Consider the following 15509-nt stretch of genomic DNA (forward strand, 5'->3'; position numbering starts at 1 on the left):
TGCAATTGTCATGACTGTTTTGTGGGACATCTCTATTGCATGTCTGCAAAATGTAGTAACTCACCCAAAACATTTAATTCATGCTTCAAAACCTAGTTATTGTGTCAGTAAATTGGCCAATGCCACCAAAATGAAAATTTTTTGTCATCGTGTGTGCCATACAGGTCAAAATGTTTGATGTTTTTTTCACCATGGCAGTTAACCCTGGAAATGTTTGTGATATACAAATATTATTTTTATTCAACTTTTTTTGTTGACACTGACTGCTTACAAGATATTCCTATATGTCAGTTTTGTCTAGCTGAATGCTATTGTGTATCACACTGAGCTTTTTAGATACCGATTTCAACAGTAGGTAAAAGTTTACTGGGGACAGTCAATACTGTACAATACTGTAGTACACAGAAAAAGGATCTTTAGCAATGTAGCAATGTGTTACATGTAAACAGAAAATTCACATTTGCATGTCCATTTTACACATTCCTTACATGTAAAGTCATATATTGTGAATAGAATATTGCCACAAAATGACATCCATGCAGAAAAAAAAAAAAAAAAAAGACAGCAATGAAAAAACCTGCAGTAGTTCTGTAAAAAACTGTAAATTGTACCTCCTCACAGTACATACCACTTCAAGTTCCCATATTCTTGTTGGAAACTAAAGATTTCGTGACTTTTGATAGAGATGAATGGATTTTGCATTAAAACGGTTTAGTCCACAGACTGACGTTGTGCTGATTGTATGAAGAGTTTTGATAATGTTCACACAGTAGTGAGAAATGTGTGAAAATTATTAGGGAATTTTTTTTTAAGGCTGAGCTCAAAATGGCATACCACATGTGTATATGGTAGAAATAGTATGAATAGTATGCCATTCCAAACTCAGCCTGTCATTTTTTACTATACATTTCCCACACCTATCATATCACTTCTGAAGATAGGAATTTAACCACTGAAGTCATATGTATTACTTTATACTGCCTTTACGTGCTTTTCGGTCCTTCAAAGTTCTTGCCACCATTCACGTGCATTGTATGGACCTGCAGAGCTGAAATATTCTTCTAAATATCTTTGTTTGTGTTCAGCAGAAGAAAGAAAGTCAAACACATCTGGGTTGAATGCCAATGCAATCAATCCTGCATGCACTAAAGTTCTAGTGTTCATGCTATTAGTCTAATTTATAGGTGCACTCAATAATATTGTGTTTAAAATGGATGGATGGATGGATGGATGGATGGATGGATAGGTATAATTGTGGAATTGTGAAACAAATCATAATGATGAATAATTGAGAGAAAGCAAGGGACACAAAGAGAAATAGGGAGCAACATTCATAGCCATAGATGGACATGCCATTCATAAAACCACATAAATCACTCTGGGTTTCTTGCCTGTGACAGTCACATTCATTACCAAAGCTGACCTTAAGAGACTTTATACACATTTTCACACTGACTGTTCATGCAACCATGAACTGTGCTCAGAAATTTTGTAATGATCATATAAAACCAACAATATGATAATCTAGTACTAAATGTCTTGTTGCGCAATCAAATCTAATGGAATTGATAAGTGACATTGATAGCAATCTATGATTTACTGAAAGAGAACAAAGGAAATGAATGCAAAAAAAAAAAGTTGTCCTTGTGTGTGTGTGTGTGTGTGTGTGTGTGTGTGAGAGAGAGAGAGAGAGAGAGAGAGAGAGAGTGTGTGAAAGTGTGTGAGTGAGTGAGTGTGAATGAGAGTGAGAGAGAGAGAGAGAGAGAGAGAGAGAGAGAGAGAGACTCTGGTAGAAAACACTGAGTAGCCTATGGGATGTTTATGGGATGTTTGTACAAACACTGTTGCAACTTGCATCCCATCAGCTGCGTGGAATTCGTTTTCTCAAGGTCACGAGAGAGTTGAAGTGAACGACGACGGTACGTTTTAATCGTTTATTTTTTAAGAATTAGCCTATATTTCGTTGAAATGGTGAAATCCGTCCATAATTACAATTCCTAATAATTTTAATGTTTGTTTGATAGTAATTGTGACTGCAGACTGCGCTTGGTTATTACTAACGTGTTCATTTCCGTGCGTTTGAGTCTTAACAAACAAACAAACAAACAATGATTGTTCGAAAATAAAACGAACATACAAATTTCGTATACAATTGTTTTCTTTTTTTTTTTTTTTTTTTTGACGGAATGATTGATGTCTGGATCGAATTAGCTGCAAAGAACACACATTTATACCTGCATGTCTGCATGAAGAACTGCTTTAATTGCTCAATTTACATATATTTATTCCATTAATAAGGTTTATTTTACTTTTGCTGCAATTTTTTTTTATATATATATTATTCATACTGTATGTTATATCATCTAAAACAATTATATTTGATTTACTGATTAAGTTGTGCTGAAAAAAGTAAGCCTTTATAATTGCAATTCTAGTTTTACTTTGTTACTTGGTATGTGACTACCTTTAAAACAAGAACATTTACTTTGAAAACAAACCTATCCTGAGATATTTTAACTGGAATAAAATATGTGACAAATAGTCCCTTATTTCAGAAGGAAAATAGGCAGCTATTTAGCTACACTGAACAAAAATCTTAACCTAAAACGTAAGCTTTTTGTCAAAAATATTATTTAACACTACAAAATCAAAATCACCATGACTACATTAGGTTACACCAACAAAACATATTTTAAGGGTTAAGGTGACAACTGCAGGCTACCACTTTTTACAGTGTAGATGATATTTATGCTTATTTCGGATTAAGAGTTCTATCAATGGACAAATACACATCAGCAACAATTTTGATATAAACAGGGCAGTTGTTTTGCGTTGTGACTTCACTTGAGTAAATGGCATACTTAATGCCTAGTTAATATCTGATGAACACACCATTTATGCATTTGGCAGACACTTTTATCCAAAGCGATTTACAGAGCCCTTATTACAGGGACAATCCCCCCGGAGCAACCTGGAGTTAAGTGCCTTGCTCAAGGACTCAATGGTGGTGGTTGAGGGGCTCGAACCAGTGTTCTTCTGATTACCAGATTACCAGTTATGTGCTTTAGACCACTTTAGACCACTACACCACGATTTAATGGTGCATGATTTAATGTAGAGGACAAACGCTTAAATACCTGATTCAAAACAAAGTCCAAGATCTGCTGGAATTTTGTTTTTATATATATCTAAAACATCCCACTTTGATCCTGCAATCTTAACACAAGATCACCACCTTCTTTAGTTGTATCTTTCACCTTATCGTTGTAATCTGTGTATCTTGCTCTTGTTATTAAGCACAAGGCATATTTCCAACATATTGACATGGTTCGGTATATGTTCCCATAAATCTCCCAAAGCTTTGTATAATCAATCAGCCTGAGAGCTTTTGTATATGGTTGTTTGGCAGCTCACCAACCAGACAGCATTTTCATGCTTGATTTTTTCATTGCATGAAATGAATATCATTTTCCAATTTCTTGTGTTTCAGTGAAAGATGTATATTTTGTCTATAGTGTGCAGGGCTAAAGCAAACTGGCATATAGATCAGTCCTAAGGGTTTTGCAAATTGAGATGCCTAAACATGCACAAGACATAACTGCTATACCCTCATGTCGTTCCAAACCTGTAAGCATTTTGTCCATCAAGGGCAAAAGTAGAAATCTAGCAACGGTTCAGTTCACATTGACCAGGGCCTTTGAAACTCTTTAAAACACACACACACACACACACACACACACACACACACACACACACACACACACACACACACACACACACACACACACACACACACACGTTGGTGCAGCTATAATTATGAGGACTCTCCATAGACATAATGATTTTTATACTGTACAAACTATAGACCCCATACCCCTAAACCTAACCCTCACAAAAAACCTTTTATATTTTCAGTAAAACATTGTTTAGTATGTCTAAGTGATGTAAATTATCAGGACACTAGAAATGTCCTCATAAACCACATTTATAACATAATACCCTTGTAATTACCGGTTTGTAACCAAAAAAAGTCCTTGTAAACCACACACACACACACACACACACACACACACAATTTATGCATTGGCCCGATGTTTTCTTTCTTCGTTGCAAAAAAGTTATTTTCCTATTACAATTAGGTTTTGTTAAGGGTTTGAGTGTGGGGTTAAACTTAAGAAAAATCATAATAACATAATTCGTTGATCATTTTATTTTTCTCTATAGGAGTAAAAGTTGATCACTTTTTTACAAGCCAAATTGTTCTATTTCTTTCGCCATCTCATACTATTATTTTGACTTACGGTGAAGACTTTTTCACAGTAGACTTTTTTAAAATTTTTATATAAACCCCACGTTCACATCCAGAATTTATAAATCATAAATTATAAAATGTTGAAAAATGTTGGTAAATTTGATTACCACTGAATAACGATTTCAGTTTTGTTTTATTGTTTTTTCCCTTTTCAAGGTTGCAAGTTCATATACAAAATATAATGATGACTGAATCAATCAAGAAGATGAAATTTTACTCAAAGCTCCCTTCAAAACCTTTTTGCCTTGAACTACTGGATACTGAAGCATGTTGATTTTGAAACATTGTGTCTTGGCTGGACAGTCTATTTACATTGAGATGAATACATGATTCCTGTCACCACATACATACTAAAAGCCATGGATGATTGTGTCCTGGACAACATGTCTGCAATATAACTACAATTCTGACAGAAACATGACATTAAGCAGGTACACAAACCTAACTTCTTAACTTACAGCTAGAAACTCTTTCAAATCATGACCAAATTGCTTCCAGCAGAAGATAACTTAACTTCATCTATTTTTCCTGAAAACTGTCCAAATTGCAGTGTGATATCTTCTTTTGAGATAGGTGTCACAAAGACACTAGCCTTAGGCTTGGTGCTGATGGTCTTTATAATATTCGGTGTGATGGGCAACATCCTGGTCATCCTCTCCGTGGCATGCCATCGCCATCTTCGCTCTGTAACGCATTACTTTATTGCCAATCTTGCTGTAGCAGACCTGCTTCTGAGCTCTGTGGTGGTACCTTTCTCTGCTGTCTCTGAAGCCTTGGACCGCTGGGTGTTCGGCCATACTTTATGTAATGCCTGGACTGCGCTTGACGTGCTGTGCAGCACAGCCTCAATCCTTAGCCTTTGCGTTATCTCTGTGGATCGTTGTGTGGCGGTCAGTTTCCCGCTGAGATACACTTTCCTAGCCACAAGACAGAGGGCACTGGCCGCAGTCGCAGCTCTCTGGGCCCTTTCGGCTGCCATATCTGTCGGCCCACTGTTTGGATGGAGAGAGCCCATGCCGGAGGATGAATCAGTGTGCAGAGTCAACGAGGAACCAGGGTACGCAATCTTCTCTGCTGCGTGCTCCTTCTACGTGCCGTTGGCGGTGATTTTGGCAATGTACTGTAGGGTGTACGTGGTGGCCCGGCACAAAACTCGCTCCATGAATAAGGGATGGCAGACTAATGGGTTAACGGAGCATGGGGAGACACTGCGGATTCACTGTCGCAAAGCTCAGGATGCTGCGGGGAAGGAAGGAGCCATGCGATCAAGGCAGTCACACTTTACTTTCATGCGTCTGCTGAAGTTTTCCCGGGAGAAGAAGGCAGCCAAGACTCTGGGGATTGTGGTGGGCTGCTTCGTGCTCTGCTGGCTGCCTTTTTTTGTAGTACTGCCAATAAGTGAGTACCATCAACAAGTTGTTTCTCTAGTCTAAACACACCACAAAACTTATCAATGTGGTCAATTTAAAAGAATAGTTCACCTAAAAAATGTATTTACTCACCCTATGTCATTCCAAACCCATATGAAGTTTTCTGTTGAACTCAGAAGGAGAGTATGGTCAAGCTACTCTTTTCCATACATTGAAAGTGAACAGGGATGGATGCTACCAAGCTCCAAAAAGCACCATGAAAGTATAATAAAGGTTGTCTATATGATTTGTGTCTTCTGAAGCCTTAAAGGGATTGTTCACCCAAACATTACAATTCTTTTCATCATTTACTCACCCTCATGCCATCCCAGATGTGATGTTAGCTTGTTATGTCAATACAATGCAAATACAGTGAATAGTGACCTAAACTCGAAAAAGCACATAAAGGCAGCATAAAAGCAATCCATCAGACTCCATGGGTTTAATCAGTGTCTTCTGAAGTGATCTAGTTGGTTTTAGGTGAGAACAGACCAAAATACAACTCATTTTTCACTGTACATCTTACCATTGCAGTCTCTAGGCACAATCATGATTTCAAGCTCAAATTTCATTTTTCATACAATGCAAGTGAATAGTGACCTAAACTCGAAAAAGCACATAAAGGCAGCATAAAAGCAATCCATCAGACTCCATGGGTTTAATCAGTGTCTTCTGAAGTGATCTAGTTGGTTTTAGGTGAGAACAGACCAAAATACAACTCATTTTTCACTGTACATCTTACCATTGCAGTCTCTAGGCACAATCATGATTTCAAGCTCAAATTTGAAATCATGATCAACAAGGAGACTTCATATCAGGAGATTTAAAGTATAAAAAGGAGTAACATTTTGGTCTGTTCTCACCCAAAACCGATTGGATTGCTTCAGAAGACATGTATTAAACCATTGGAGTCTTATGGATTTCGTTTATTTTCTGCATTTAGGTGCTTTTTGGAACTTCAAATTTGTGGCTACCATTCACTTGTATGGACCTACAAAGCTGAGATTTTCTTCTAAAAATCTTTGTCTGTGTTCTGCAGAAGAAACAATGTCATACACATCTGGGATGGCATGAGGGTGAGAGAATTTTCCTTTTTGGGTGAACTACACCTTTAAGGGCCTTCCACATCGCCATTGCCCAGAATTGTTGGGTGAACTATTCCTTTACCTTTTTTCTATACAGATGCAATAACTCAGAGAATATTTGTATGGGAAACGTAATGTTGAAAATATTTTGTTGTTTTAGATGAGGAGTGTATGAGTGTATCTGCACACTGTTTTCAGGCACGGACAACACATTTCGGATGTTAAGCCTTCATATACTTTCTGTTATTTATTCTGATCCATGTTTCCAAATGACCCAATACACATCCATTGTACTCCCACAACAGAGCTGTAAGTGACGTGTAAACTGCATTGCCATTAGCCTCCCTGGGCCTTTGAAATTGCATTTAAATGAGGCTGTTTAGAAAGAAAGAATGAATTATGGGAGAAAGGGAGAGTATTTTGCTCTTTCAACCACCCTAATTTGTTGTGATAGACCAGGTCTGCGAGAATAGGCTTCTATATGCTAAACAGCAACTAGTTCAGTAAACAAAATATTCCGGATGGAATCCAGATGTATTTACAAACAAATTGATATAATTTAAGCTATCTTTAAATATTCAGTGGAGATATACAGTTTAAGTCAGAAGTTTACCTACAAAGTTTACAGCCAAATTCATTTAAACTCAGTTTTTCACAAGTCCTGACATTTAATCGTAGAAAACATTGCCTGTCTTGGTCAGTTAGGATCACTACTTTATTTTAAGAAAGTGAAATATCAGAAGAAGAATAATAGTCCACAAGATAATTATTTATTTCATCTTCTTAAACAAGAAGTTTACATACACTTTGTTAGTATTTGGTAGTATTGCCTTTAAATTGTTTAACTTCTCTCAATAAGTTGCCTGAATTTTGTCCCATTCCTCCAGACAGAACTGGTGTAACTGAGTCAGGTTTGTAGGCCTCCTTGCTCGCACACGCGTTTTCAGTTCTGCCAGATTGAGGTCAGGGCTTTGTGATATATCCACATCATTTTCCTTCCTCATGATACCATCTATTTTGTGAAGCGCACCAGTCCTTCCTGCAGCAAAGCACCCCTACAAATTATGCTGCCAGCCCCATGCTTCATGTTGGGATGGTGTTCTTCGGCTTGCAAGCCTCACCCCTTTTCCTCCAAACATAACGATAATCATTATGGCTAAACAGTTCCATTTTTTTTTCATTAGATAAGAGGACATTTCTCCAAAAAAGATCTTTGTCCCCATGTTCAATTGCAAACTGTAGTCTGGATTTTTTATGGCAGTTTTGGAGCAGTGGCTTCTTCCCTGCTGAGCAGCCTTTCAGATTATGTCGATAAAAGTCTTGTTTTACTGTGGATATAGATACTTGTCTACCTTTTTCCTCCAGCATCTTCACAAGGTCCTTTGCTGTTGTTCTGGGATTGATTAGCACTTTTCACACCTGTAATGTTGGAGTAACGAGGCAGACGAGGAGTTACGGATCCAAACGCAGCTGAGGCTTTATTTGAAAAAACAGAAGATAAACACAAACAAACAACCCACGATGGGGAAATAAAGCATAAAACAGTAAACTAAAACACGAAGGATCAAACGGAGAACTTGGGCAGGGAACACATACCGGGTTTACACCAAACAACGATCGACAAAGACAGCACAAAGACACGGGGTATAAATAGACAAACGTGGGAAAGGTGGCCAATGAAAGGACAGAACTCAAACAAGGTAACAAGGTGATAAACAGAAACCAAAGGCAAATTAACCAGGGCAGGTGTAAACAATGAACAGTGAATACTGAACGCTAACAGAGGGTTGTGGAATCAAATAAAGGACTAAAGTGACAACAAGATGGAAAACGAGAGGGCAACAGTGAAACGAGACAGGGTGGACTATGGAATTAAATAAGGGACTAAAGTGAAAACTTAAGAAGTGAAAAGTGACAAGATGGAAAACAAGGGGGCAACAGAGAGACAAGACAGGGTAATCATTACATAGCCCCCTTAAGGATCGGATTCCAGACGATCAAAACAACAAAAGACCGAAAAAGACCCACAAAGAAAAACCAAAATGAGGGCACCAGGGGCAAACAGACAGAGACAAGTGGGCACATGGGCGGACCAGGGGGGGTACACTGGGCAGGCAGGAAGTCCGCGGGGGCCATTAGGCAGTCCAGGGAGGTGGAGAGGGTAGATAGATAGACCATGAGGCCGAGAGGGCAGGCAAGCAGTCTATGGGGGTGTGTCAAGGGACCAGGGTCAGGTGGCCGCAGAACAGAGGCCGGTTTAGATGGCCCGGGAGCTGGCCACTTAGCAAGGACAGGGACCGGGTCGGGGGGCCTGGGAGGAGGCCACTGGGCAGGGACTGGGTCAGGAGGCCAGGGAAGAGGACTCAGGACAGGAACAGGGGCAGGAGGCCTGGGTGGAGGCCACAGGACGGGAACAGGGTCAGAAGCCCTGAGAGGAGGCCACAAGACAGGGACCGGGTCAGGAGGCCTGGGAGGAGGCCACAGGACAGAGGCCAGCTTCGGTGGCCTGGGAGGTGGTCGTGGGCCAATGGCCGGTTCAGGGGACCTGGGAGGTGTGGCCACTGGGGGAGCTGGCGGAGCCGCGTGAGGCGGAGCCAAGGAGGACCTCTGAGGCGGGGCAGTCGAAGACTTGGGTGGCGGCGCCGCAGGAGGCATAGGCAGGGCCACAGGAGACCCTGGGGGCAGAGCAGAGGCAGGCAGAGCCATGGTGTACCCTGTGGGCGGAGCCGTAGAAGGCTTGGGAGGCGGCGCCGTGGAAGGCTCGGGAGGCGGAGCCGAGGGAGGCTCGGGAGGTGGAGCCGGGGGAGGCGATGGCGTAGAAAGCTCAGAAGGCGGAGCTGAGGGAGGCTCAGGAGGCGGAGCCGAAGGAGGTTCTAGAGGCGGAGCCCTAGAAGGCTCTGGAGGCTCTGGAGGCGGAGCCGTAGGAGGCTCGGGGGGCGAAGCCCTGGAAAGCTCAGGAGGCGGAGCAGAGGGAGGCTCTGGAGGCTCAGGAGGCGGAGCTGAGGGCGGTGGCGCCGTAGACAGTTCTTGAGGCGGAGGCCTGGAAGGCTCCGGGGATGGAGCTGAGGAAGGCACAGGAGACGGAGCCAAGGAAGGCTCAGGAGACGGAGCCGCTGGAGGCTCTGGAGGCAGAGCCGTAGGAGGCTCAGGAGGAGGCTCGGAAGGCAGAGCCGTGGATGGCTCGAGAGGCTGGAAGGGTAGAGCCCTGGGAAGCTCGAGGGGCTTGAGAGGCGGAGCCCTGGAAGGCTCGAGAGGCTTGAGAGGCGGTGCCCTGGAAGGCTCGAGAGGCTTGAGGGGCGGAGCCCTGGAAGACTCGAGAGGCGGAGCCCTGGAAGGCTCGAGAGGCGGAGCCCTGGAAGGCTCGAGAGGCTTGAGGGGCGGAGCCCTGGAAGGCTCGAGAGGCTTGAGGGGTGGAGCCCTGGAAGGCTTGAGGGGCGGAGCCCTGGGAGGCTCGAGAGGCTTGAGGGGCGGAGCCCTGGGAGGCTCGAGAGGCGGAGCCCTGGGAGGCTCGAGAGGCTTGAGGGGCGGAGCCCTGGGAGGCTCGAGAGGCTTGAGAGGCGGAACCCTGGGAGGCTTGAGAGGCGGAGCTCCGGAAGGCCCGAGAGGCTTGAGAGGCGGAGCTCCGGAAGGCCCGAGAGGCTTGAGGGGCGGAGCCGTAGGAGGCTCAAGAGGCTCTGGGGGCGGAACCGTCAGAGGCTTGAGTGGATCGAGAGGCGGAGCAATCAGAGGCTCTGGAGGCGGAGCCGTAGGAGGCCCCGTAGGCGGAGTTGCAGGAGGCTCGAGAGGCTCTGGGGGTGGAGCCGTAGGAGGCTTAGGGGGCGGAGCCCTGGTAGGCTCGAGAGGTTCAGGAGGTGGAGCCCTGGGAGGCTCGAGAGGCTTGAGGGGCGGACCCCTGGTAGGTTCGAGAGGCGGAGTCCTGGAAGACTCGAGAGGCTCGAGAGGCGGAGCTCTGGAAGGCTCGGGAGGCGGAGCTCTGGAAAGCTCGGAGGCGGAGCTCTGGAAGCTCGAGGCGGAGCTCTGGAAAGCTCGGGAAACTCGGATGGCTGAGTTCTGGAAAGCTCGGAAACTCGGATGGCTGAGCTCTGGAAAGCTCGGAAACTCGGATGGCTGAGCTCTGGAAAGCTCGGAAACTCGGATGGCTGAGCTCTGGAAAGCTCGGGAAACTCGGATGGCTGAGCTCTGGAAAGCTCGGGAAACTCGGATGGCTGAGCTCTGGAAAGCTCGGGAGGAGGAGCCCTGGAAGGCTCGAGAGGCGCTGGCTCTTGGACGGTCACGGCCATTGGCACTGGCACTGGCTCTTGGACGGTCATGGCTACTGGCACTGGCTCTTGGACGGTCAAGGCTACTGGCACTGGCTCTTGGACGGTCGTGGCTACTGGCACCTGCTCGGGGACGGTCGTGGCTTTGGGCACTGACTCAGGGACGGTCGAGGCCACAGGCGCTGACTCAGGGACGGTCGAGGCTACAGGCGCTGACTCAGGGACGGTCGAGGCTACAGGCGCTGGCTCAGGGACGGTCGAGGCTACAGGCGCTGGCTCAGGGACGGTCGAGGCTACAGGCGCTGGCTCAGGGACGGTCGAGGCTACAGGCGCTGGCTCAGGGACGGTCGAGGCTACAGGCGCTGGCTCATTGACGTTTGAGGCTTGCGGCACTGGCTCATTGACGTTTGAGGCTTGCGGCACTGGCTCATTGACGTTTGGGGCTTGCAGCACTGGCTCATTGTCGTTTGGGGCTTGCGGCACTGGCTCATTGACGTTTGGGGCTTGCGGCACTGGCTCATTGATGTCTGAGGCTACAGGCTCTGGCTGGGTTACCGTGGTTGGCGAGGATTCGGGCTCGCTCACAGTGACATGCGGGGGCTCTAGCTCGCTCACCGTGACATGCGTGGGCTCTAGCTCGCTCACCGTGACATGCGGGGGCTCTAGCTCGCTCACCGTGAAATGCGGGGGCTCTAGCTCGCTCACCGTGACATGCGTGGGCTCAGGCTCGCAGACCGGGGTTGGCGCGGGCCGGGAGGCGGAAGCCCGTCTTCTTTCCCTCCTCCGGGCAGACGCAGTGGGCCGCGCTGGCTCATGGAAGGCGACCGGCGTGGGGGCAGGCTCGCTGACAGGTGGGGCTGGTGTGACAGGGTGCGGTGAGCTGCACGCTAGTAGGGTCATCTCCAGGTAGTCGCGGAGAGTGCTGCCGGGCGTTGCCTGTGGCACCTGCTCCCTCAGCGAGGGATTTAAGCTATCCCTGAAGAAGACCATCAGCGCAGAGTCCGGGAAGTCAGTAGCGTTGGCCAGGAGGAGGAAGTAGCGAGCGTGGTCTACGAGCGGGTAGTGCTCTTGCTGCAAATTGAGCAGCCGACATTTGGCTCGGATAGCTGCTGGATCCATGGGAGGTCGATCGTTCTGTAATGTTGGAGTAACGAGGCAGACGAGGAGTTACGGATCCAAACGCAGCTGAGGCTTTATTTGAAAAAACAGAAGATAAACACAAACAAACAACCCACGATGGGGAAATAAAGCATAAAACAGTAAACTAAAACACGAAGGATCAAACGGAGAACTTGGGCAGGGAACACATACCGGGTTTACACCAAACAACGATCGACAAAGACAGCACAAAGACACGGGGTATAAATAGACAAACGTGGGAAAGGTGGCCAATGAAAGGACAGAACTCAAACAAGGTAACAAGGTGATAAACAGAAACCAAAGGCAAATTAACCAGGGCAGGTGTAAACAATGAACAGTGAATACGAACGCTAACAGAGGGTTGTGGAATCAAATAAAGGACTAAAGTGACAACAAGATGGAAAACGAGAGGGCAACAGTGAAACGAGACAGGGTGGACTATGGAATTAAATAAGGGACTAAAGTGAAAACTTAAGAAGTGAAAAGTGACAAGATGGAAAACAAGGGGGCAACAGAGAGACAAGACAGGGTAATCATTACAACACCAAACTACATTCATCTCTAGGAGACAGAATGCATCACTTTCCTGACTGGTATTATGGCTGCATAGTCCCATGGTATTTATACTTCCATTATATTGTTTGTACAGATGAACATGGTACCTTCAGGCATTTGGAAATTGCTCACAATGATTAACCATACTTGTGGAGGTCCACAATTTGTTTCTGAGGACTTGGCTGATTTTCTTTTGATTTTCTTATGATGTCAAGCAAAGAGGCACTGAGTTTGAAGGTAGGCCTTAAAATACATCCAGAGGTACAACTCCAATTCAGTACACCTCCTATCTGAATCTAATTGGCTAATTCCTGGAATTTTCCAAGCTGCTTAAAGGCACAGTTAACTTAGTGTATGTAAACTTCTGACCCACTGGAATTGTGATATAGTCAATTAAAAGTGAAACATTCTGTCTGTATACAATTGTTGAAAAATTACTTGTGTCATGCACAAATTAGATATCCTAAATGACTTAAAAAAAAACTATAGTTTACTAATATTAAATCTGTGGAGTGGTTAAACATTTTTTTTTAATGACTGCAACCTAAGTGTACGTAAACTTGTGACTTCAGCTGTAGCTTTTTATTGACCTGTGCCTTAGTGTAAAGCTAAGATATTATTAAATACTCTCTGAGTCAGTAATTTGTGTTTTTAATGTAAAGCTTTCAAAACACTTGAGAGAAATGTCCACATCAAAGGCAAAGAGAAGCAATATTGCAGCAAGTCTCAGCCTTTGAAAATATTAAATCGGTGTCTTGGGGTCACGGTAAGAATTCAGCTGGAGGTCGCATGCCTCAGATAATGATTCTGTCTTTCATTTCTCTCCATGTCCCCAAAGGCTCCATCTCCCACTCCCATAGACCCTCAGAGACTGTCTTTAAAATTACTTTCTGGCTTGGCTACTTCAACAGCTGCCTCAACCCCATCATCTACCCATGCTTCAGCCAGGAGTTCAAGAAGGCTTTCCAGAATGTTCTTCATGGCCATTGCCTCAACAGAACGCCCTGGAGCCCCCCGGCAGGCCATTGTCGAAGCCCAATTACCCTGCATGACCCCAAACCAGACTCACCCTTCAACCTCGCCCTGCCTTCACAGGGTTCACCATCTAGATCTGCTGACTCAGCAGCATGCTGGATGTCTAATAAGGCATCACCTACCACTGTGGCACTGACTGAGCATTCCTGTACTGCACATGGCCATGGTATGTGTGTACTGAAGACCTGCTGCTTCAGTACCACTGAGAAATCTGCATGCTCTGGCATGGAACTGCATGCAACTACAGTACCCTCTCTGACTAAGGTTCATCAGGTTACTATAGGTGACATGGAAGGTGAGGCTATATGAAATGTTTCAGAAATAATTTCAGTCTCTAAAGAGAACTTTTAAATAGGCATTTTACAAAGAACAAAACATTATGAAACTTGGAAAGCTTCTGTAGAAGGGTACACAATGTCAGAAGGCTCTGCATTTGAGGGATCTCTTGTACACGTATGCCACCTAATGGCAAAAATGATAACTCAATATTCTATGTTTAGTATTCTAATATGTGTATTAATATGTGTCTACATTTTGAGGATTCATTATTTTGAGTTTACTGACTAAATAACCCAACTAGGTTATACAGGGATAACTTATTAATTTGTGTTTGTGTTTCTTGTGATTTGTATTACAAATATACACTGAAAAAAATTTGGAGTGGGGTTTACTTCCATGTAGAAATTTCTATTAAAAGTAATAATCATATTTTTAAGTAAGGCTACGCACAATCCTTGGTGGCCTTAATTAGAAATACTCAAGTAATCTTTACTTACTCTTTGTTTGCACATTTTACTTTAGCAATGTAGTGCTGAATTAAACCATACTTTTAAAGATGTACTAGCATTTCAATGCATTTTTAACGTACTTGCTTTATCATCACCTCGCTTTACAGTTTTTCTCAATCGATTTGGTACATTTCTCCAAACTCAGGTAACTGCTCTCAAAACAGTTAACACAGCAAACTAAATACACTCTTATGTTGGCGAAACAGTTAAGTATTCACTGCACAATGAAACACAGCATTTTATTCTAGTAATGCATTTATTAAAATTCAATATTAACACCAATATTCACATAAAAGTGTGTTCTCTGTTGATTTGATAACAAATTCAGCTGAAGATACACAAAGAAATAAATGCAAATACATGTTTTTCATTAAGTTCTTTAATGATGAGTCCAGGTGTATTACAAGGAGTTGTAAAATGCAAATAAGTACATAGGTTTAAAAAAAAAAAAAAAAAACTGCATTCATTGAATCAATTAATTTATTGATCATGCCTCTCAATTACATCTGGCCAGAGAATTTCATCAACATCACAGCAAATGTTTTCACGAGTCATGCATCGTGGGAAAAAACGCCTTGAATGCTGTATCCATCCTTGACATGCTTGTGCCCCAATATCTCCACAGGCCTCTTCCATCGCTTGAAGAAGACTTACTTGGTTGTAAGGGTTGCGGTCATGTACTTTCCATCTCCAAGAGGAGAAGAATTCCTCAACTGGATTCAGGAAAGGAGAATATGGTGGAAGGAACACCATCCTGAAATGTGGGTGATTCTCAAACCACTCTCGCACTAGTGCTGAATGGTGGAATTGGACATTGTCCCAAACAACTACAAAATTCCGCACCATTTGCTCCTGATCACCCTGCGGAAAGAGGATTTCATTGAGGAGATTTAAAAAATGTAGGAGCCTTGCTGTGTTGTATGGTC

General features: G+C 43.9%; 1 protein-coding gene across 1 annotated transcript; it reads left to right on the forward strand.

The window, feature by feature from the left end:
• Positions 1-1811: 1811 nt before the first annotated feature.
• On the forward strand, positions 1812-14268 carry adra1ab (adrenoceptor alpha 1Ab). Its single transcript, XM_052117795.1, has 3 exons — positions 1812-1919; positions 4469-5710; positions 13599-14268. Exons 2-3 carry the CDS (start codon positions 4792-4794, stop codon positions 14102-14104), a joined length of 1425 nt encoding a protein of 474 aa, XP_051973755.1. The 5' UTR covers positions 1812-1919; positions 4469-4791; the 3' UTR covers positions 14105-14268.
• The last annotated feature ends 1241 nt before the right edge of the window (positions 14269-15509 follow it).

Source organism: Xyrauchen texanus, chromosome 44, assembly GCF_025860055.1.
Source record: "Xyrauchen texanus isolate HMW12.3.18 chromosome 44, RBS_HiC_50CHRs, whole genome shotgun sequence".
In the NCBI taxonomy this organism is placed as follows: domain Eukaryota; kingdom Metazoa; phylum Chordata; class Actinopteri; order Cypriniformes; family Catostomidae; genus Xyrauchen; species Xyrauchen texanus.

Bases quoted from the DNA above. Each gene is read 5' to 3' on its own strand.
- adra1ab (XM_052117795.1), top strand. From the start codon at position 4,792: ATGACCAAATTGCTTCCAGCAGAAGATAACTTAACTTCATCTATTTTT. The intron at 5,711-13,598 runs GTGAGTACCATC...ATGTCCCCAAAG, and splicing joins TTTTGTAGTACTGCCAATAA to GCTCCATCTCCCACTCCCAT.